At 38.2% G+C, this 24,428-nt stretch overlaps 1 protein-coding gene and 1 long non-coding RNA gene across 5 annotated transcripts in view; one reads left to right on the top strand and one right to left on the bottom strand.

The window, feature by feature from the left end:
- The first annotated feature begins 801 nt into the window (after positions 1-801).
- LOC122549139 lies at positions 802-2,120 on the top strand. Its single transcript, XR_006311427.1, has 2 exons — positions 802-1,598; positions 1,630-2,120. It is a non-coding gene; the product is annotated as an uncharacterized LOC122549139 (long non-coding RNA).
- A 1,627-nt stretch (positions 2,121-3,747) lies between these two features.
- The window catches only part of LOC122549138 (CD226 antigen-like), a 50,648-nt gene continuing 29,967 nt past the window's right edge, over positions 3,748-24,428 (bottom strand). For 2 of the 4 annotated variants that reach the window (XM_043688469.1, XM_043688470.1), the window contains exons 4-7: positions 12,994-13,074; positions 7,139-7,226; positions 6,982-7,042; positions 3,748-5,192 (exon numbers count right to left, since the gene is read on the bottom strand). In XM_043688469.1, coding sequence (XP_043544404.1) covers positions 5,088-5,192; positions 6,982-7,042; positions 7,139-7,226; positions 12,994-13,074 — 335 coding nt within the window. In that variant the 3' untranslated portion in view covers positions 3,748-5,087. The remainder of the gene's footprint in view (positions 5,193-6,981; positions 7,043-7,138; positions 7,227-12,993; positions 13,075-24,428) is intronic. The other 2 variants (XM_043688471.1, XM_043688472.1) reach the window with 1 other exon arrangement.

Genomic DNA, 24,428 nt, shown 5'->3' with positions numbered 1-24,428 from the left:
GTTGAACTCACGATGGCGTAAAAATCACACCAACTCCAGGGTTAGCTATTAAATAAGTGGAAATCAGACTATTGAAGTGAGTACAAATTAATATTTATTTTGCAGAGGGTCAAACATCACTCACCTTAAGTCGATAGGTGGGCTAGCTCTGGATTCCTTCATTCCACATGGCTAGGTTTGATTCACAAAACAAAATGAGTCGAATGTACTGTGAATCACAGCAGAGAGAAGCGGCTCCATGCTCTTGTTCAAATAATTTTGCCTCCAATCATGAGGTCCCAGAGTTCTGCTGCTGACAGTATATAAGCTTGTATCTTCCTTCAAAACTGGCATATGGATTAAATGCACTAGACATTGGGTGCTATTTGCTAGTGAAAGTGTAGCTTTTTTATGTACAAAGAATCTTGTTTGATTGTTCTGCAGTGCACACAAACAAAGCTGCAATTATACTTAAGCGGTGACTAGTTCAGGCAGAATCCTTTAGTTAGGTGGTCACATTTCTTTTGTGAGAAGTTTCTTCCACAGATATATAAAGTGATCTTTTGCATTCTATCTCTGAAGCTTAATAAAGTCCCACATGTTTAATATGAAATTATATGAATGCTTGTTTCACTGTGATGTATATAATTAAAGAAATGAGATGGAGATTGGTACTACCTATGGGTGTGTTCTTTTCCACTGTGTGCAGTTTTGCCATGTATTTGTATTATGTCCATATTAGTGTTTGTGTAACTTTTCTAATGATAGTTACTAACTTGAATTTCCATCAATTCCACCTCCTTTAGCGTGGCATCCATCTCCTAGTTGTTGAACAGTCAAGTTTCCTTCCATTGTAACACTCTACTACTGTGAGACAACTTACTTTCTTTACCTGTTGGTTATTTGCTCTCCTTATAGACAAAACCTTGTATACTGTAATTTGGAATAGGTCTTGAGAAAATCTAGCTTGTTAATGGAATCAGTTGTATAATTAGACTTTAAACACCTGTTTAATTACAGGTATTTCCAATTTTTTAAGTCAAACACTGTACATTGGGCTGCCAAATAATTTCAATTATATTCACTCTGCTTATTCCAGCTTTAGGCTATATATTGTTGGTTCTATCTATCTTCAAAAATGCAAGTGCATGCTCAAGTATTCACTGACTACAGTGAAATCCCAAAGTTTATGGCCTTCTAGACTTGCTTATAAGGCTCATTGTATAAATTACAAGCCTGTGGCACAAAGGGTGTTAAATCATTTCCAAAATCTCAGTTTCTTTAAAACATGACATTTTCAATATTGTGGAATAATATGTTCTATTCATACTTGTTGATTTCAAGAAAATAATTTGTATTAGAAGTTGCATTTTTCTTTACAAGTTAGTTATTTGTGTGTGAATTCTGTATCAGTTATGTCCAGTACCCGTTGCCATGGTAATATGCCTTGTAAGACATCTTAGCACAGTTGTATACTAAGGTCTGTGCAATTATCAAGACAACTAGTGGAACAAAAATTTTGGTTAAAACAGAGACCAAAAAATGTCAGAAAATGTTGTGTAGATAGAGCACTATTGCAAATCAGCAGGTAGCCAGTGGGCTCAGATTGAAATCAGCAGGTAGCCAGTGGGCTCAGATTGAAATCAGCAGTAGCCAGTGGGCTCAGATTGAACATTCAGCTACTTTCAAGAATTGAGTAGCTGCCGACATTTGAGTCTGTAATATATGATAATGTTATACTGCTGCCAGTGTTATGATAGGTGTGGAAATATTAGTTCACATTCTTAAACTATTTAATTGAGTATGAACTAATACCTAGTTTCATTTGAAAGCAGCAGGATCAACTAACACTGTCTTCAGTTTTGTTTTTAGTTTCTTTTTTGTCACATGCACTTATTGACAGGAACCATCAGATGACTGAAAAGAATCTGGTTTCTAACCAAGTTCATCAGACTGGCCTTAGTGTCTGTATCCAAAGGAAAGCTGTACCTTAGTCATCATTATCTCCTATTTATCTCAAGCTTCACGATGTATGTCAGAGAATGGTTTCATCAGTAGATGTTATTTTTATGTTGTAATTTATGGTTCTGTGCAACTGCTCTTGGAAATAAATTATTGGCTTTATCAGACAGTGGATTTACCTTTGTGTCTTTGTTTATTTTATTCACAACAGTATGATGTCACATTTTACAAAGTGAGGTACATCAAAGCAGGCAGATCACCAGCATGTAGAAAATTTACAATTATTGTAAAATAAGGTACAATAATTGGCTTCCTAAACATCACTTTCCCATTTGCCTGCTATTATAAACTCCCTGATGTTTTGCCCAATTTAAGGATGTTAATCAAGTTGGAGTTAGGTATATTATGGTTTCTAGGAAGTCATTATGCCTACAGTCAGGTTAATCACAATCCTGAATTAGTATGTTTGATGACTGAAGAAGAACAAGAAAGCTTGTCAAGAGATGTAGCATTTCATTGATAATTAACCTCTGATGATCAAATTTCACTTGCATTGGTGTTGAATTAACATGTGCTGTATTTACAACTAAATGAAGCTGCCAGAAATTAGAACAGATATTTTCAGCCAACTGCTGGCTCTATAAAATGTCTATTTAGCCCACCTGCTGTAAATTTTAAATATCACTATCAAAGACAAAGAAAAACCTGTAATCTTTAAATTACTTATAGCTGTCCTTACAATAAAAAATCTTAATTATACTTTGTTTTAAATAGGCATATAATGTTCTTGCACACAGCCTGTAAAGTTTGAGAAGGCTAAGGAAATGACAAATACCTCCATGGACACGTTAGAGTAAATGACTTTTTTCTGTGATGTAAATTCTAACCTACACAGGAAATATTCTTCAACAACTCCCAATATTGAACGGGCAACCCTGACTTCGAATGCCACTCCTTGTGAATTTTTACCCCCAACTTGCCAAGTTCATTGATGTAACAGAGAAAGAAAATTAACTTTCACTAAAATACTTCTCGAGTACTTCCTGTTGGGACACACAAGCTGTGAAATTCCTCAAGTATTTGCTCAAACTCCAAGACTCAGAGTCTTCCTTCAGCTTCTGCTGCTGGGAGCACGTTCTGCACATGTGGTCATCAACGACACTGGAAGCATCCAGGACTCCCCAACATGTGACCAGCTACACATTCCACTTGCATGGCCACTTCTGACATCTCTTAAATTTACAATGGACTATCAATTATTAGACTTATTTTGTTAGATTTCCTACTCTATCATTAAGGTTATGAAAAGGTTGACTATAACTAAGTTCCCACTGCCTTAAATCTGTATGATAAAAAAAGTTAACCGGTAATTGTCAGGTGACAAGCAAGTTCCTGGGCTCCTCCACTCCCCTTCCTCCCACTCCTCCAAGGACATGCAAGACCTGGGCCTCCTCCATCGCCAAATCCAAGCCATGCAACAACTGAAGGAAGAAAGCCTCGTCTTCCGCCTGAGAACCCTTCAGCCAACACAGTGTCAATAACGACTTCACTAGTTTCCAAATCTCCCCTCTCCTGCCTCATTCCAGAAACAACCTCCAACTAGGCACCGTCCTTTTGACCTGTCCTAACTGTCCATCTTCCTTCACACCTATTCACTCCAGCCTCCCAAAAACCGATTGCAATTACCCCTCACCTGCATCCACCTATCACCTTCCCACCTACCTTCCACCCTGGTCCCACTCCCCCCTATTTATCTCTCAGCCCCCTTTTCCCTCCCCACATTCCTGATGAAGGGCTTATGCCTGAAACGTTGATTCTCCTGTTCCCTGGATGCTGCCTGACCTGCTGCATTTTTCCAGCAACACATTTTCAGCCCAAATTCCTCAAGTAGCCCTGCTTGTGAAACAGAGACCTCATGAGAATCACGTATCTTGCACAGGCATAATAAGGGATCATTTTGCTGCTCCAGATGCCTTGATACCTGCCTTAGATCATTCATAACTAAGTATCAGCAAAGAGATGCCAGCCAATTTTGATATCTATAAACATTTACATTCTTTTGGGTATGGCTCCCATTCAGATTTAAATCCAAATGTTTCTAGTTGTATACACCTTCAGCTTACTCTTGCCTCCACCTCTACCTACTTTCTACCCTTCCAACATTTTAGCAACTTGGACAATCGCTTCATGAAGCCTCAGATCTTTTCCCTGCATCTTCCTTATTTGATATCTTTATCTAGCCCACCTCCCTCCCTATTTTCAAAACTTTCCTCAAGACCTTGCTGCTGTTTTTTTTTGCCACCTGCTTCCCTCTCCTGCCTAGTGTCTACTTGGTAAGGGCTCTGATTTCTGTACTGTACCTTAGAGCTACCAGAAAAGAAAGGTATTTTTAAAATCTGATCTCACACAGATATCTGATGCCTGTGAAAATTGACCAATTGAGAATGAGCATAGTTGAATAATAAGGTAGACAAAATATACACAGTGGCACATGAGTTACTAGGTCAAATTAAATATTCCTTGAGGAAACAACAATCAAACAGAGTTAACAATATGGTGGTGTGCAATAACTCCAATCTAGTAAAAATCCCTTCTTTTGGCACTTGGTCTGTTCTATGGTAACATGACAACCGTTAGTTTCTCTGGCCTCATATATTTGGTGACAATTCAAATATTGAAATATTAAATAAGAAAATAAAATTCATCCGGTGGCTGCAAACAAGTTTTTATATACCTGTAAAATATTTAAGGATTGTAAGACCAGCTTAATCTGAGTTTTGTTTTCTATTATGTATGTCGCTAAGCTAATATATCTAATCAGTTCTCAATTGGCAAGTTTATAAATATACACATCATGTCTTGAAATTATTACATTTACCAGTTAAATGTTTTAAAAATGGTTGTAACTTAAGAATAAAACGAATGGAGCACTTTTAGAATTTAAGAGAAGAAAGCACATCGTTCCTTGCTTTATCCTGTTGAAGAATTGTAATAAAGTTCACTGTTTAATTATGTGATGGAATGAGTTCAACAGTCACCTCACTTATGAAGAAAGTGAAAGCTGAAACAAGGGTTCAATTCATAGCGATGAAGTTCGACCAGTGAAGTTGAAGATGGATACACAGTCATCTAATCAGTAGTAGATCCTACAGATTGGCATAAATAGCTTCTTCCTGATACTCCATATCCCTGGAATTTGGCCGATCGTAGACATCAGGATTTGTATAGCTGTTTGGGTTGGCTCTTCTTTGCTGTTTGTAAAGAGTGTTGTTAAACTTTTAAGTTTATTTATTCATTAACTTAAACAAATGAATAATTGGTTCCCCTAATAAAGAATGTCTGCATGCTCAAAAAAACTGAGGTGGAGAGACCAATCAAATTGAAAATTAACATTGAGCCTTATCTGGTTTGCTTCATTTACTCTTTTTTTCTAAGACAAAATTTATTATCATAATAATAATATTATAATTTGGTGGGATAATTTATCAGGACACATTTTTTCAGCATTTTGTCCACACAATTCAAAGATTTACTGGATTAATGGACAGCAATGTATAAGCACAATGCAAGGACAACTTTCTGGAAAATAGCACTGGGAAACCTGTATGATTTATCCCACTGCCTTAATCTGAGGTCAAAAATTATATATTTCTACCACCGTCTGATCTAACTCCAGGCTTGGATATAGATTTGCCCAACCTTAACTAAACTAGCAGGAGAACTGTGCCTAATTATTTTGAGAAAAATACAAAATTAGAGTTGTATGTATAAAGGGTTGGCCATTGTCACTACTTTGTTTTATGTGAATTAAACATACATGGTTCTTTGTCTGAGCCTTGGATTAAATAATCCCCACCTTCTGTAACTCACATTCAAGTAGACAAGGGCACTTCTATAAAGTAATGAAAGTTTTGTGCTCATTCAAGGTATAACCATTCAAAGCAGAGTGAAAATCCTTCTGCACAATAGTGCGTTCCAGCCTAACCTTACTAGAAGGCTCAATCATTTTATTCTTGGCATCTGTGTGTGTAGTCTGTGTCAGAGAGACAATCTAGCACTGTACTTTCTTAATGTAAAGAGCTAAATATGTAGTCGATTTGGTAAGTAATGGTTGTGGTAAGATTTGACAAAGCAGATAGGTCTTGTTTCACAAAAAGTTATCAAAGGTTCAAGGGAATAGCTATAAAGCTGGCATTTCAGTCAATTTTTCTTTGAGGTTTCTTCTGAAGGATAACATAAATTGGTGAAATGAAGTTTCCAGGTTGCCTGCATCCTTTTATCACTGGTTAATATGAGTAATAGACAAAAAGCTTTCCTTATTCTGTATTTAGCATATGTTTGGTTTGGTCAAGCTTCCCCCTTGCCCACCTCCAATGTGGTCCTGTTAACTCCATAACTTCAAATTACTGTTTACTTTCAGTGTACTCTTTTGCAGGTTGCACACTCAGTATTGTAGCTACCACTGATACATGAGGGTCTGATCATCCCTGAATGGTATGTGGTATTTTAGACTCAGTCCCAGTTCTTAGCCATTATTTTCCCTTCAAGGATGCACAAAACACTCAGTCCTTTTCAACAGGAGGAGTGATTCTATGCCTGAGTCCCCAGGTTTTTGCACACAGTGTTCAGATTTTCATTTAAATTCTAGATCATCTCTTGTATGATATCTGGTTTAGTGTTGGGGACTAGACAGATGCTCCTTAATCTAATTGAACGTTTTTACAAAGTCTGGTGAAAAGATATTAATTCCATCAGTTAGCACTGGATTTCAATCCATGTTTTAAAAGTGGAGGGACAGTAGTTGAATCCATTCTACCTTCCAATTCCTATCATTGGATGTGGCAGAAAGGGTTGTTTTGGAAGTCAAAGGCAGCAGTTTGGTATTTCTGCTGAGAATGCAATATTTCTCTCCATCATTTAATGCATCAAGGGGCTGGAACTGTACTGGTCTTCTTTGATTTTGATCTTTGTCGATAATGTCACATTGTTAGATTTAAATTCACAGTTAATTAGGTTAAATCACAACAAAGATTGTCTTACGTTATGTCTTTCAGTGGTGCCTTTTTGGAACTGTGTGTTGTTTGCTTTCCGTTTCTTGCTCCTGTGGAAAAGAATAATGTACTTTCCTATGATTCAGAATGATCATTTCGTTAATCTATTCGCTTTGCACACGTTATGTAGATCACAGAGTACATACCTCCACACACATATTATGGTAACAACACTGATGACCAATACAAGGCTTCCCAAAGCAATTGCGCCAAAAATTAGAAACATTTTTATGTCTGTAAGTGAACAAGAAAAAATAATTAGCACGATAACATATTAATTTAAAATGGTGATGGATATTACTCGGTATTACAAATCCAACCTATGCATGCAGCATATATGTTCTGCTTTACAAAGATTTTCAGCTGTCAATTAGTTTGGACTTGTTAATTGTATAAACTGTGTATAATTTGCTTTGGTTTCCCCACTTCCTGCAGCAACAATCAAATTGCCATTGTTCAGAAGTTATTTTAAAACTGGTATTGTGGAAGAACATATTTCTGTGCCTGTGAACCATACCTCTGTACTGAATGTTGAATGGGGCTGTGCTATGCAATGCCGGATGTGAAAATCAACCAGTATTCAGATGAATCAGTATGAAGGAAAGCACTTTAAAAATGCATTTGAGTAAACCTGACAGACTGGATTTTACTACAGGCTTTGGACTCCAATGTTGGACCCAACCCCACATTTATCTTGCAACAGGGGCATTGGCTTGGTAGTAGTATTGGCAGCTTACTCCTATAAGCAGCCTTCTAATTGTCCAACTCTGTTCTCACCATCCTATTAAGGACAACATATGGGCTCTTCTTGTTGTCAACCCAACAAGAAGACCTGTCTGAGCAGCTCCAAGAGTGAATAGTAAGCACTTTCAAGGTAGGTCTAAGACCTTGAGGGGGAAAATGATATGTCTTAATGGGGCGGGCTGGCGCAGGCAGGGGCAGGGTTCATTGATCAGAAAAGAAATGCCTTTGGATGACTAAATAGGGCCAGTAGATCATCCATTCCTGCCCCCGATCTCCTTGTTGAGGCCTGGAGTCTCCAGCTCTGATAGTTGGCCATACTGCTACAAGGACGCCAACTCCAGAGAATAATGACCTCCCAAAAGTGGTGGGAGAACTAACCCATTGCAGACAAAAATTCAATGTGCTCATAAATCACCTCCATTTGCGGCCGTAATCATTTAAATTAGTTATCCCCCTTGGGAATGCAAGGGGAATCATTCTGATGTAGATTCCCCTCTATTGTCCTAGCAAATCCCACCTTCACACCTACCACTATAGGTCCAAGAATGTTCTAGCCAAAGCCAAGCTTTGCCTTTCAAAGCAAAAGGTGCATAACAACCTCTCAATGTCAAATCCATTTCTTCCATTCTAATGCTGCAATCCTTTCTGCTTAAAAAGATAGACCATGCTCACTTGTTGATTTCAGTCCTGACGAACTGACTGACAGGCATCTGGCACTTTTGAGGCATTTTGTGAAATGCTTTAAATACTCAATGCACGCTGTTAGTGTTGCTCCATCATTATTTATTTTGTAAAAAGGAAGACCATTAAAGAGGTAGTCTGAGATCTTGCCTTCTCCTTGGTGTGTCACATATGTAGAGATCACAGATAGAAAAATCAAGGTCTGAGGAGAGGTATCATAGTATATGGTCCCATCTCTAATTCCATCTTAGCAGTGAAGAATAGTTTTTTTTTCATGTACAAACCTGTCTAAGCCATGATGCACTTCCTGCATCCAACCTTATGGGCAGGTAACCTGCTCCAAAATGGCAAGCAATGTCACTCTTCAGTCAATAATTCAAAGGTACATCAACAATGGCTGAACAATGATTTAACTTTCACCTTTTCCTGAATTCTGGTTGATCTCTGGTCTTTCCACTAAAATTTGGGGGCCAGCAGAATCTAAGTTTGTACAACTGAAACTGTGAAGTTGTTCCAATTTGTAAGATCCATCACAGCAGCTCTTTGAGCCAGATATTTATGTTATTTTCTAGTTTGTTACTCGATGGCCACGAGACAAAGTATAAACAGCCAAGTAGTCAAAGCAAGAATTCAATAATATATGATGGAGGCAATTTATCACACATTATAAGATCTAAACCTCAGCCATGATAACAGAAGGGTTGCGTGGAGATTGGAGATAGATGCATTCCTGTTATTAAAATAATGCAAGTATTTCCAAATACAGGGATGTTATTTCTCTGTATGAAGTACTGAAGAAACTTTATCCAGTTTTAGAGTCAGAAACAAAGAGCAATGTTATAGCTTCAGATCCATCTATTAATCTGCAGCAAGTTGCCATAACACTGAAAGGGATAATGAACTTTGACCAGAGAATGCAGCAATCTCGCAAATGTTTAGTTAACATTAACTAGCTTTCTGCTCCTAATTCAGTTGATTAAGTTTTGTTTTAGCTTCAATTGTTACCACATTTCAGAGTTTCTCTAGAAAAGCAAGAAACCAAAATAACAGTTGAAGATTTCTTATTAGTTAAATCTATTTTAGCTGTCATTGATGTATGCAATAGTTAATTTCAAAATAACTCCATATAAACAGCAATATGGAGACAATGTACAGCCCAGAAGGACTATATTTAAAAATAAAGGCAATAATGCCAGAAATCTGAAATAAAAGCAAAATGTGCTGGAAACACTCAGCAAGTCTGCCATCATGTGTGGAAAGAGAAAGAAACGGTTCAAATTTAACATTTAATATAACTTTCTTAGAACTCAAAAAGCCTAATCCCAATCCTTTCCTCCTCTCTGACCAGCATTACACCTCAAACTTATCTACTATGATAAATGGCTTAGAGTGTATTGAAAGCACTACTTTGCTAAAACCTGTCAATCATTCTTTGCTTACATCTATTTGATTCTACATCTGTCACATTGTTCAACACAGCCAGCAATTTCACAATCCTCCATTATTTATCTCTGCAACAACGCTTGTGCCTCATTCCAAGCTGTTTCCTCGAAAATAGCTAGAACATTGCCCTGATACCTTTGCATTTCAGGGTTTCCGATAGAGAAGTTGAGGAGATTGCGAGATAATGTACTACAATTCATTTAGAACATCATTAGTCATTGTGACTCGGCAATGACTGTCTTGTTAGTGTGACAAAGTGGGACTTTTGAGGGTCTTTTGATATCAATAGCACAATGGAAGGGCTGAGCTACAAGCGTGAGGAAGGGGAATAACTACCAATCTCAACAAACCTTGGGTCAAAAATATGGTAGGTGTGTGGCCGCAATTGATTAGGGAAGCTCAAGGGTGTGCAAATGAACTATGAGTGCAGTAAATGCAAGGTGATGGTAGGAGGTGGCATGAGGATGGAGAAATTTAAGGATTGAAATTACTCACTCAGCAACCTCAATCTGCTTTTCCTCACTCTTGATAGCATCTCAGCCTTTCCCTCGTCAAAATCTTAGCCTCAATAATGTTTTTCTCTGAAATTTACACTAGCCTTCACATTGATAAATTATCCAGAAACTTATAAAGAGTCTCATGAGCTTATGATGAACATAACAACCATGAAAAACAAATCAAAAGTCAGCAGCAGTTAACAGTGTCCCAGGCAAGCAATGAACTTCCACAATATTCTTTCTTTAGGCATCTAGTTTGAAGCTCCCAAACCATCAGTCATGCACAATTGGCTGAATGTATTTAGAAAAATACAGTTGTGGACATTTTTTGATTTTTAATGCAGAACATTCTGATGCTGTTAAGATGCATTCAAATTTTTAAGTATCATTTACCAAGAAAAGACCCAGAAAACACAAGAAAAATCACTTTATCAAACGTAAATTTGGGAAATCTAGAGAAATGGCATCAATTCAGGAAATGTGCATAACAAAACACATAACAAAAGAGGCAACAGGTTTTGACAGAGGTTTCACAGAATCAGCATGCAAGATTGAAGAAATTTGGACTTGCTTCAAATGTCCTCAATGCTCTGCATCAAAAGTCAGCATTAAACTGTGCTAAAGCTGTCTTTCAATGCAAGTTTGGGAATTTCACTCAGAGGGTGCCCTAAAGGTCAGCAATGAAGTAACAGTGGCTTTCAAAGCAATTCCTAAGGAAATTCTTAGTTATTCTGACAGCTTGAATGAACTTTGACATATGTAATGGTATGTTGTCAAAAGACCGGACAAAATGATCTAACTATTCTGACAGGACATTATTAGATTTATGTAGCCCTCTTTATTAATTTACATTTGCCTAATGAGAATACAAATTAAGCAAAGTAGGATCTTAACTTAGGTTTCTTCAACACTAATAAAAAAATGATTATTCATAAAGCAACTTGTGACATCAAAGTGATCGTTTATTGAACTAAAATTAAGCATTTGTAATGTAAGATATGTGTTTTTGCTTTTATGAGCAACATTGTAGTTAGCAATTAATATTTTCGGTTGTCATGTGCACCAGTATAAGTGATAATCCATTGAACACAAGCTACATCTGCTCCTTCACTGCTGCTGTGATATACCAAATTCCATAATATAATGAAGATTGTCTGAAAGGCTTGCGCTGTTATTTGTGCTCTTGAACCTGTTGTTCTGCCTCCCTTTCTTTGAACAAATAGATTAATTGACTTAATTTTAGTTTTTCAAGTTTTGATGAAAGTTCACTATCCAAGACATTAATTCCTCTTTCTTTTTACAGATTCAGAGAACTGCATTTTTCCAGTATTTTCTTCTATGTTGTTTGGTTAAATGGCATTCTCATCATTTCTACGAGAAATGCTCCTCCTATGTTCTCTCCTAACTCCCATTTTTTTATTATATGTTGAGTTTTTTTTAATACTTCCACACTTACGGTCTAGCAATGGTATTAACCATGAGGCAAATGTAGAACCGTTTTACAAGGCTGTTACCAGAATTAAGATTGGATGCTACAATCAAGGATTTTTCAGCATGGAGGAGAAAGTGAGGTCTGCAGATGCTGGAGATCAGAGCTGAAAATGTGTTGCTGGAAAAGCGCAGCAGGTCAGGCAGCATCCAGGGAACAGGAGAATCGACGTTTCGGGCATAAGCCCTTCTTCAGGATTTTTCAGCATGCTCAGGTATTTTTTTTGGTAAAAAGAAAACTATGAGGAGATCTGATTCAGCTTTGTAAATGCTGTTTGAGAAGATTTGTAGCTCAGGAACTTTGTAAAATTATGAAGAGTTTTAATAGAGTGGGTACTAAGAAATTATTTCCACTTGTGAGTGGAATTTCTTTATTTAGAGAATGGTTAGAATGTGAAACTCATTACCATACTCAGTGGTTGAGGTGACTAACAGTGTGGGGCAGACAAATATGTACATGAGAAGAAAAGAAAGAAAATGATATGCTGATAGATGAAAGAGGCAGGAACTGAAGCTCATTTGGAATATAAACAACAGCTTAAAACTGTTGGACCACATGGCTCTACTTGTGTATTATAAATACTATTTAATTCCATTTTGCAAATGGGCATGAATAGATAACTAGCAGATCAAATATGAATTAACAAGAATTTCATTACACAGAGTATGGTGAGAACATTGAATAGAGAGTTTTAGGGACTTGATGGGGCTAGAGGAATGCAGGAGTGGTGAGGGTGCAGAGTTGAAGGAGGTAATTGGAGTGGGATGAATCTCCTGAATAGAGCTATTAAATGGTTGCACTGAATGGTCTGCCTCTATGAGAAAAATTCCATATTATTTTATTCTTTCATCCTATTAGAGCACTCTCAGTTATTACAGAAAAATAAGCCTATAAGAAGAGCTGATTTTTTAATGTGGAATATGTCTGCTCATTCACTGCCCTTTAGACGTGATTACTTATATAATGCACAATAGATTTTACTCTTTTCTATCAAATTGGATATTATATTCAAACAAAATGGAATCTAATGTCATTTGTGAGCTACATTTTTCCAACACGTGTCAGTGCTGGTGACAGAGTGATGCAATACATTTTATATCACTGTCTAAACCAAACTGGTAGGAATGTCTTCCTGCCAAGGACTCACCTGCTTTGGCTGGGTGGTTCTGTGCTTCAGTAAGTACTTTAGGTGTGATATGATTTCTTGTTGGTGGGAGATTTGACTGTTCTTGTATAAAAGGAAACAGTGGAACTGGTAACTATTCTATCCAAAACGATGGGCCTCTTTATAGGCTAGAACAGTTTAAGTATACATTCCGGAAGTATTAACGCAGAAGTCACAAAGGTTGGTTAGTTCAATAATTTTTCTTTAAAATCTGATTAAGCTGCCTGTCAAAAATTAACTCCAATATCAGTGCCAATCCATCTCTCACCACTAACCGCGTGTTGAATAGGACTTCCTTTCAAATGAAACATCATTAAACATCATTAAACCCAAACTGTCAGTGGAAATAACGTAGAAGTGGTCAGATGACCTTATTACATTCAAGCAAAGGCAGCAAGATTGAAAAAAAGATAGGATCTCATGGAGACAAGAAAGCTAATATTAAAAGTTAAAAACACATAGTTATATCTATTGTGAAGTACTTTACTAGATCAAAACAAAACGAAAGGTCATATTTCTCAGTGAGAGCTACTGCAAAACATATCCAAGTACAGTGTGTTAATGTGTTTGAATTTCCTGCTGTTTGTGACTCGTCTTGTTTGAGTGTGGTTGTGACAAGTTCTGTCCTTACCACAATCTGAGGTTACAGTCTATTCAGTCTAACCATATTTCATTCTTACACTGCAGGCTTTTTTCCAACTACTTCTATCTCACATAAATAGCGTGATGCCAGTTTCCATGAGCAGACTACCTATCTTCAAACTGAAATGCACATCATTAACCCTCTGGCACCCTGAATGTTACCCAAATCGAACAAATCAGCCTGATCACTGAATAGGTCCTGGATAACACTGAAAATACCCCTGGAGAAGATATAAAATACTCACACCCTGGACCAATTTGTAATAGTTTAAACTGCTGTCTAGACACATTTAAAATAAATTGATCATAGAAGCATGAACAATGGCAATTTGCCATATAGCACTATCAGTAATTTACAATGGATACAACTGTGATTGCAATTTAAAATAAATTGTATTCTATCAGCTCGCCTCAGCAAATTCCTAAAATTGCACAATATCCTACAATAAATATTCAACTGCTACTTAGTCTTCATGGTTACCTGTGATACAGACAGTGGCACAAGGACAGAAATGATGAATGCTAATATCCTGACAGTTTAAGAGTGTTTTTCTCTTCAAAGTCCAAGCAAGTAAAGATAATTCTACTATATTGAACACAAACTAACCATATTAAAACAAAATTAATTCTACACCACGATTTACAATAAAGATCCACTTTCTTCAGTGTGTTTGTGGATAATTCTTCACCAGGTGCGGAAATATTCTGGATTATAATATTGACACATTCAAAAACGCATGCATCCACACAAATTAAAATATATCAGTTACAGTCTGATGCATGGTAATTGCATATTAATTGTATTTATTTGCATGTAGGTGGTGGAAATTAAGGGAAAATTTACTTACTCTTTTAAATAGATACAGACTAAAGCTTTGATCGTTGACTTAGAGATCTATGCCTGCCATGTATATTTCTGCAAAGAAATACTTACAAAATTCTGTCAAGATTGCCTCCAGCTTTTTCCTTCAACATTTGATTTTTTCAAGATTACTGTGTAACCATGAATTTGTTTTCTCATTCAGCACAAAATATTTTTTAATGAATCTGACATTGTTGAAGATAATTTTTGTTACAAGCGGTCACCAAGCTTGAAAATCCATAACATATGTCACAAAGGAAATTTCATCCAGACCTCCCAAAAGTATAATTGGTCAATAACAATGTTTAAAATGGAGGCCCACCACCTTTTAGAAATTCATGCAAAATAAAATTACTTATTTTCTGTCATACCACAATTTTACATCAGCCACTACATGGAGATCTCTGCATTTAGGATCACAGAGATGTACAGCACAAACAGTCCCTTCTGTCCAACTTGTCCATGCCTACCAGATAACCTAAACTAATTCATTCCCATTTGCCAGCATTTGGCCGACATCCCTCTAAACCCTTCCTATTCATGTACACATCCAAATGCCTTTTAAATGTTATAATTGTACAAGCCTCCACTTCTGGCAGCTCATTCCATATGTGCACACCATCTACATGAAAACGTTGCCCCTTATGTCCCTTTTAAATCTTTCCCCTCTCTTAAACCCATGCCCTCTAGTTTTGGATTCCCATACCCTCAGCAAAAACCTTAGCTATTCATCCTATCCATTGCCCCTCATGATTTTATAAACTTCTATAGTCACCCCTCTGCCTCCGACGCTCCAATATATTCAGCCAGTCCCCATACCTGAAGGGCCCAACCCTGGCAACATCCATATAAATCCTTTCTGCGCCCTTGCAATTTTAACAACCTCCTTTTTATAGGAGGGATGGATTCTTATTGAGCAATTGACTGAAATCTTATGGGGGTAGGCAGAAATGTGGATTTGAGGTTCCAATCAGATCAACCACGATCTAACTGGCAGAGTAGGCTCAAGGGGTTAAGTGGCCTTCCCCTGCCCCCAATCTGTATGTTTGGATGTTTGAATTATTACATTTTCCTCCTGACAGATGTTAGACTACCAGCTCTCTGATTCCCTTCTTTCTGTCTGCCTTTTCATGAATCACAATGTTGCATGAATCTTTTTCCAATCCAGTGGGATATTTCTAGAATCTAGTGGACTTTGGAAGGTCACTATTAATATATTTACTATTTCTTCAGCTACTTCTGTTAACACCTGAGAATAAAAACCATCAGGTCCTGGGGGATCCAAGATGGCGGCGACCCAGCAAGTCTGAGTCTACAGTGCTCCTCCCAAGACTTGGGCAAAGTGGGTCACCCGCCCCCACCACACTCACCAAATCATTTAAAATAGTTTTTACTTAATGTAATTAGTTGTTTAGTATTGAATTTAAGCAATTTAATCTCCAGTAAAAATGACTAAAGGGAAGGGAGCCCCCAGCTCTCAGCAGGCAGGAACCCCTCCCCCACCCTCTCCAGCTGCAGCAGAGGCATCCGCAGCCGCTCCGGGGGACTTACCTACGGTGGCGAGCCTTGTGGAAATAATCTCCAAACTCGATGCGAAGATTGACGCTTTTATTGAAGAATCCCGAAGCCGTTGAGACTCACTCTCGGCCGCGCTGCAAAAGCACGACCGAGACATCAAGGAAATTGAGCACCGAGTCAGAGGGGTGGAGCTAAAGGCCGCGACCTCCGAAACTACAGCACAATTGGCAGTGGATCGGGACTGGACTCTCGAACAGCGAGTCCAGACCTTAGAAAATCACATTGACAACCTCGAGAATCGAGGTCATCGAAAAAATATTCATTTGCTGGGCCTTCCCAAACAGGAAAAGGAAGGCCAGCTTACAGTGTTCCTTGAACAGTGGCTGCCACAGCTTTTAAATCTGGAGGCTGGATCAGGCCAGGTAAGGGTGGAATGGGCCTACCAGGTTGCAATACGCGGGCCCAGCTCGAACCAGCGCCCCCCGCCCTGTCCTGTTTCGGCTGCAGAGCTATAAGGAGAAGCAGATACTCTTAGAAGCCTCCAGAAATCTTGGAAAAGATCCCCAAGCCATGATGTATAAAGGATCCAAGATCATGTTATTCCAGGACTTTTCCCCAGCTCTGGTCCAAAAGAAGATGGCGTTTGATGAGGCGAAGAAGTGTTTAAGGGATTTAAATATTCAGTACTCCTTGCGCTACCCAGCGAAGCTACGTTTTAGCCATGAAGGATCCGTGTTTATAACTTCGGATCGCAGGAAAAAGCCAAGGAACTTTTGGACTCTCTTAGATAAATTATAAGAGTTAATTGATGTTGGTTTGCTTTCCCCCCACTCCAGTTTACATCCCCTCCTTTTTTTATATATTAACCCCCTTTTATTTACCTTACTGTTTGTTTAATATTATCTTGGGGTTTGGGGAGAGGGATTTATTTATTTGTTCTCTACTTAACGATTTTCTCCCCTTTTTTTTATTCTATATATATATATATATAGGCTGGGGGGTCTAGTTAATGTTGGTGGAGGGAGGTGGTTACCTTATCCTATTTTATCTCTGTTTCTAGGAGCGGGGTTGTTTTTCCCTTGTTATTTTGTATTATTATATCTAATTATTACATGTTGAGGCTGTAATTTTATAGTTATATATGTTTATACATGGTATTAACATTACCAAATATATCCAGGTGTTGGTGTGGGTAGGGGGTTAGGGTGTTAACTCTAGCTCTGTAGTATACTTGAATTTTCTTCATCCTATTAAGGAGCACCTGGGTCAAGGGTGAGGCACTGGTTGGGAGAGGATACGATGGGTTTTTGGAAAGGAAAAGTGATACCCCCTGGGAACAAGGGGGAAAATCTCCATTTAAATACATTTTATATTTTTTTAATGTAGAAATAGTTTTTTATTATACTGTTGTGAGTGTATCAGAGAGCCTTTATTTTTGTGAATTTTATATGCTCTATGCTTGGGATGTTCTGGATAGGGCTTCCCCTCCCGAGGGGTCTCGAATCTGCCCGGACGATTATTGTTAATCAGTCGATTAAATGGTGCACCTGGGGAATGTCAAGGGGAGTAATTCACCAATCAAAAGGAAGAAAATATCATCAAACCTCAAGAAAGAAAGGGTTGGTATAGCTCTCCTACAGGAGACACATTAATTAGATAAAGAACACTTGAAATTACGACGGGCCTTGATCAGGCCTTTTTTTCTTCTTTTAGCTCAAAAAGCAGGGGAGTTGTTATTCTTATTCGGAAGAATTTCCCTTTCAAAATCCTAAATCAGATAAAAGACGAATCTGGACGATATATTCTGATTAAAGCCCTTATAAATGGAGAGGAATATGGGATTTTAAATTTGTATTGCCCCCCGACACATCCTTTTAAATTTATAACGGAAGCCTTCTCAAAATTGATGGCTCTTGGTGCTCGTCATACAATTATAGGGGGAGACTTTAATTATATTATGGATCCAGAAATAGATAGGATTCCCAAGAGTACTGCAGGAGTATCTCCCAGATCTAGACAATTGGTGGATCTGAACAAAGAATTAGGATTAGTAGATGTAGGGAGATGCCTTCATCCACAGGGCAGAGATTTTTCTTTTTATTCCAATCCACAGAAATGCCATACCAGAATCAATGTTTTTTGCCCCCTCGATTTTTTAAAATTCCATATCATCCTGTAAAATAGGTAGTATAGCAATTTCCGACCACGCTGCTGTATATATGGAAATCAAGGCGAGGAACAATGAGACATCCCCCCAGCATTGGCGTATGGACCCCTTCCTGATGAAAGATAGTAAATTTGTAAAGTACTTCTCTCAAGAATTTAAAACTTTTTAAGAAATTAATTCAGGTACAGCTAGCAACCCATCAATGATGTGGGAGACCATCAAAGCTTACGCGCGAGGCTTGATCATCTCATACTCAGCGACCCAGAAAAAGTTAAAGGGAGAACAACAGCGTCTACTCAAAGCACGCTTAAAAGCAGCTGAAACAACATACACTGACAGACCTTCTATTATCAAATTGCAAAGGATTACGGTCCTTAGGACAGCTCTAAACACCACGCTTACCCAAATGGCTAAGAGGGAAATATTATTTGCAAAACAAAGGTTATATGAATTTGGCGATAAACCCGGTAGATACTTAGCATTTCTTGCAAAGAAAATGAAGGCCCCTCAAACTATCACGTTTTTCAAGGAAAGTGCGGGTATTTTGACTTATGATCATAAAAGGATTAATGCAATCTTTAGAAATTTTATTCTGATTTATATAAATCGCAGGATTGTGAAGACAGGACTAAGAGGATGCAGTCATTTTTTAAAAACCTGACCTTTCCGGACCTAACTCCAGAACAGGTATTGGTCTTGAATGTTCCCTTAACTATCCAAGTAATACTTGACGCAATCAGGCAACTTCAGAGCGGTAAGGCACCTGGCCCAGATGGTTTTCAAGCTGAATTCTATAAAGAATTTACAGGAATATTGGCTGGTCCATTTATGGACATGTGTGACTATTCATACAGTCAAGGCTGTCTCCCGCCTTCGCTGAAAGAGGCAAATATCTCTCTTATCTTTAAAAAAGGAAAGGACCCAGAAGATTGCGCGTCATACAGACCAATATCCTTGCTAAATGTAGATTTTAAAATCCTCTCTAAAACATTAGCATTGAGGTTAGAAAGGGTATTGCCACATCTTATAAAGGAGGATCAGACGGGGTTTATTAAGGGCCGTAGATCATCCAATAATGCTAGAAGGGTTTTGAATGTGATTCAAGCCTGCCATCAGGGAAAGATACCAGGAGTAGTAGTAGTCTGAAAAGGCGTTCGACAGGGTTGAATGGTCATATTTGTTTTACACATTGAAAAATTTTGGTGTTGGAAAGGTGTTTACCAAATGGGTCTCAACACTCTATAGTGATTCCAAAGCAGTTGTGATTACCAATGGATTAGGCTCGGATAGCTTCAGTGTGGATCCCTGCCGTCAGGGATGTCATCTTTCACCATTGCTATTTACGCTAATAATTGAGCTACTAGCAGAAGCTATATGGGCTGACCCTAATATAACGGCCCCGAGGATTGGTACAGGTAAACATAAAATTACCCGTCATGCAGATGATGTCCTCCTATTTCTCAGTAATCCTCTGATGTCCGTGCCTCGCTTAATCCAAGTTATTAATACATTTACTATATTTTCAGGCTACAAAATTAATTTCTCAAAATCGGAGGCTATGCCAAGGGGTGGCCTTGCTAGTATATTCCACTTATTGGACGGATCCCACTTTCCCTTTTGGTGGTCCCTGGAGGGTTTCTTATATTTAGGCATTTTTATTACCCCAGTATTTGGTCAATTATACGAGGCTAACTTTGTGCATTTACTGGAAAGGATAAGGCAGGACCTCCAGCAATGGGGAGACCTTCCAATTTCCTGGCTCGGTAGTAGTAGTCTGAAAAGGCGTTCGACAGGGTTGAATGGTCATATTTGTTTTACACATTGAAAAATGTTGGTGTTGGAAAGGTGTTTACCAAATGGGTCTCAACACTGTATAGTGATTCCAAAGCAGTTGTGATTACCAATGGATTAGGCTCGGATAGCTTCAGTGTGGATCCCTGCCGTCAGGGATGTCCTCTTTCACCATTGCTATTTACGCTAACAATTGAGCCACTAGCAGAAGCTATATGGGCTGACCCTAATATAACGGCCCCGAGGATTGTTACAGGTAAACATAAAATTACCCTTCATGCAGATGATGTCCTCCTATTTCTCAGTAATCCTCTGATGTCCGTGCCTCGCTTAATCCAAGTTATTAATACATTTAGTATATTTTCAGGCTACAAAATTAATTTCTCAAAATCGGAGGCTATGTCAAGGGGTGGCCTTGCTAGCATATCCCACTTATTGGACGGATCCCACTTTCCCTTTTGGTGGTCCCTGGAGGGTTTTTTATATTTAGGCATTTTTATTACTCCAGTATTTGGTCAATTATACGAGGCTAACTTTGTGCATTTACTGGAAAGGATAAGGCAGGACCTCCAGCAATGGGGAGACCTTCCAATTTCTTGGCTCGGTAGAATAGCACTAATTAAAATGCCCTGTCTCCTATACCCTATGAGAATGCTTCCGGTAATGCTGCCGAGGCTGGCACTACGTAAATTATATGGCTGGCTGGGTTCCTTTATCTGGAATCATAGACGGCCCCTCATTAAGCTGAAGAAGCTACAGCTTCCACAGGCAAGGGGAGAATTGAATTTCCCAGATTTTAGGAAATATCAGTTAAGTTCCCTATTAAGTTACATAGCTGATTGAATGTGGGTCAGACAAGACCCAATCTGGCTGGACATCGAGGCTTCTCAAGTAAAATGCCCACTTATTAACCTTTTATTTTCAGACAAGAGGAAAATCATTACGGACCACTGTAAAAACCCTATAATACTAAACACAATTAAAGCTTGGAATATAATGCGGCAAAATGAGGGCAACTCACATAAAACATCCCCCTATCCGCCGATAGTGGGAGCATGGGGATTTCAACTGGGGCTTACAGATGCCACTTTGAAACTCTGGAGATCTAGGGGTATCTCGTGTTTAGGGGATCTGTTTAAAGATGGGGTCCTGATGTCTTTTGAACAGCTGTGTCAGAAATAGGGATTACCTAATGGAGACCTCTTTCGATACTTCCAAATTCGAGATTACATACAGAAGAAGACTACGTTATTAGATAGTCTTTATAAATCAGATAGAGAATGTAGAGTGCTATAGCCAATGGGGGTAGCTTCTGTCAGTACTATTTATCATTTACTACATGATGAAGTATCGGGATATATGGACAATCTGCTTAAAACATGGGATCAGGATTTGGGACTAGAAATCTTTATAAAAACGTGGAATGACATTTGGGAAAACGCCAGAAGAATCACCATCTGCAACAGAACTCAGGCTATCCAGCTGAAGATACTTCATAGGGCCCATATAGCACTGGATCGATTGGCAAAATTTAAGGCAGGAGCATCTCCAATGTGTCCCAAACGTAAAATAGAGGTGGGCACTCTTGTGCATTGCTTATGGCCCTGTCATAAGATCCGTAGATATTGGACTAAAGTAGCAAGTGCCCTGACAGAAATCTTAGGAACGGAAATTAGATTGGACCCCGTATCTCTCCTTTTGGGCTTTTCAAACTTACCCTCCCTGGATATGCACGGGAAGAGATTATTTTCTATTCTCTCTTTCTGTGCGAGGAAAAATATTTTGGTAAACTGGGTGGCTGAGGGCCCCCCTGGACTTTCAAATTGGCACAGATTAATTATGGAATGTATTCCCCTTGACTTCCTTACAAATATGGTGCACCAAATGACCGCATTATTCCATAAAATATGGCAGCCCTTCTTGAATTATATAAATACAGATATTTCAGCCATCCTAACAAGGGCTTTTATTTAATTGAGATGGCGAACCTGGCTGGTCCGGGGCCCCTTGGGAGAAGAATCCCGCATGAATACGGGTTTTGTTACAATTTGATGTTAGTACATTCCGAGCATGTATCTCACGACCCAATTTCTGTGTTATCGGTCGTTTTTTTTTACCTTATTTGAATAATGTAAGAGACTTAATTATACACTCTGGTTAGTTGTAGGTTAGATTAGTAGTTAGCTAAGTTTTGTTTTCTTTTCTTGGTATTTTTCTTTTGTTAAAATTTGGTTATTATTTATTTAAGATTTAATTGTATATCAATGTTGATACTTGGGTTTTTTTTATATTTTGTAAACTTGTAAAAATATGTTAAATTTTCAATAAAAATATCTATTAAAAAAACCCATCAGGTCCAGGGCATCTTTCAGCCTTTAAATCTAATTGCCCAATACCTTTTCTCGTGTGATGATGACTGTCTTAGGTTCCTCCCATACTTTTACATCTTGATTTTCATATATTCTTGTTTTATTTAATGTTGTACAGTGAAGACATTCACAAAATATCTGTACAATATTTCCACCATTTCCTTGTTTTTCATGATTCAATCCCTGGTCTCACTCTCCAAGCAGCAATGTTGACATTAGTTGCTCTATTCATTTTAAATAAAACTTGTATGAACCCAAATCTGTTTTTAGAATTCAAGCTTCCTTTCCCTGATATTCTAATTTCTTGCTCCTTTTTTTGTCATTCTTTACTGATTTCAAAATCTTGTTGAATCTTCTGACTTATCAATAATCATTGCAATGTTATATTTTTTGTATCAATTTGTTACAATTTTAAACTTTCTTAGTTAGCTACAGAAAGCACATTCTTCTCAGAGTTGCTTCTTCTCAGTAGAGTATATATCTTTGCTGAGAGTTATGAAACACCTTAAGTGTCTGCTATTGTTTCTCTACTGTTCTTACCTTTGAACCCATTTTCCAAGTTCACTTTAACCAACTCTATCCTCATGCCCTGGCAATTGCCTTTAAGTTTAGGATGCTAGTCTTCCACCCACATTTCTCACCTTTTTCTTCCTCAAGTTGAAAATGAACTTTAATTATATTATTATCACTACTACGTAGAGGTCCCTTTGCTGTGAGGTCATTAGTTAAGCCTCTTTCATTGTACACAATTGGCTGTAGAATAGCCTGATCTCAGAAATTATTCTGAAAACACTCTGTGAACTCTTCTTCTAATCTGATTTGTTTTGCTAATCTGATTCTTCCAAACTGTGTATTAAAAATTAGCCATGACTATTTATCTACATTTCTTACAAGCCCCATTATTTCTTTTTGTACAGCCAATCAAAACAGCATCATTACTGTAAGGAGGCCTATAAACCATCTTCACACATGTTATTTCTGATCTCCACCCAAAACTGATTTTAATTTTTTATCTTTAGAACTAAGAATATCTCTGACTATTGAACGTAGGACCTCCTTAATTCACAGAGTTGTCCCACCATCTTTCATTGGCTTCTTATAATTCCAAAAGTCTCTTCAATATTCAGGTCCCAGCCCTGGTTATCTTGCAGTTTTGTCACTGTAATGGCTATCATCATTAGTTTCTAGATGAGTTGATAATTCACCTGTTTTATTATAAATGCTGCGGGCAATAAGACCTGGACTCCTTAGTTTTTTTCCTTTTAAAATGCTTACAAATTCCAGCCTTATTTTCGTGTGCACTCCTAAATGTATCCTTTCCTTCCATGCTCTGATTCTCATCACTTTTATTGATCTCTTGCCTTTTTGCCTTGTCCTTTCTCTTTCTTCACATGATTTCTCAAGTCCACTTTCTAGCTTAAAGCCCTCACTATCACGGCAGTTCGATGGATCAGCAGAGGATTGGTTCCTGCGTGGCTCAGGTAAAAAAACCTGTACACCTGTAAGAGTGTGAGTGAGAGTGTGTGTGTGTGTGTGAGCTGTACCCCAATGAGAGTCAGTGTGTGTGGGAGCCATACCCCAGTGAGTGTCAGTGTGGGTAGGAGCCATACCCCAATGAGAGTTTTTGTGTGTGGCAGCTGTACCCCAATAAGAGTCAGTGTGTGTGGGAGCCAAACTCTACTGAGAGTCAGTGTGTGTGGGAGCCATACCCTACTGTGAGTCAGTGTGTGTGGGAGCCATACCCTACTGGGAGTCAATGTGTGTAGAGACTGTTCCCCAGTGATAACCAGCACATTCTGGGAGATGTAAAGTGACCGGAATATGAGAGTGAAAGATGACAAGTTACTGATTTGTGTCGGTGTACCAATGGTAGGAGAATCACAGACACACAGAATCTCATGTAATCACACAGAATCATACAGACACACACACACAGAATCACACAGGCACACACAGACACACAGAATTAAACAGACACAGAAACATAGACACACAATCTCTCCTCTGATTGAACTGATATTTGCCTCCAAAAGGCAGAGAACCACTTTCCAACAATGAATAAAATTAG

The sequence above is a fragment of the Chiloscyllium plagiosum genome, chromosome 4 (assembly GCF_004010195.1).
Source record: "Chiloscyllium plagiosum isolate BGI_BamShark_2017 chromosome 4, ASM401019v2, whole genome shotgun sequence".
NCBI classification, from domain to species: domain Eukaryota; kingdom Metazoa; phylum Chordata; class Chondrichthyes; order Orectolobiformes; family Hemiscylliidae; genus Chiloscyllium; species Chiloscyllium plagiosum.
The sequence above is the reverse complement of the archived record's forward strand: the minus strand, read 5'-3'. Positions and strand labels throughout refer to the sequence as shown.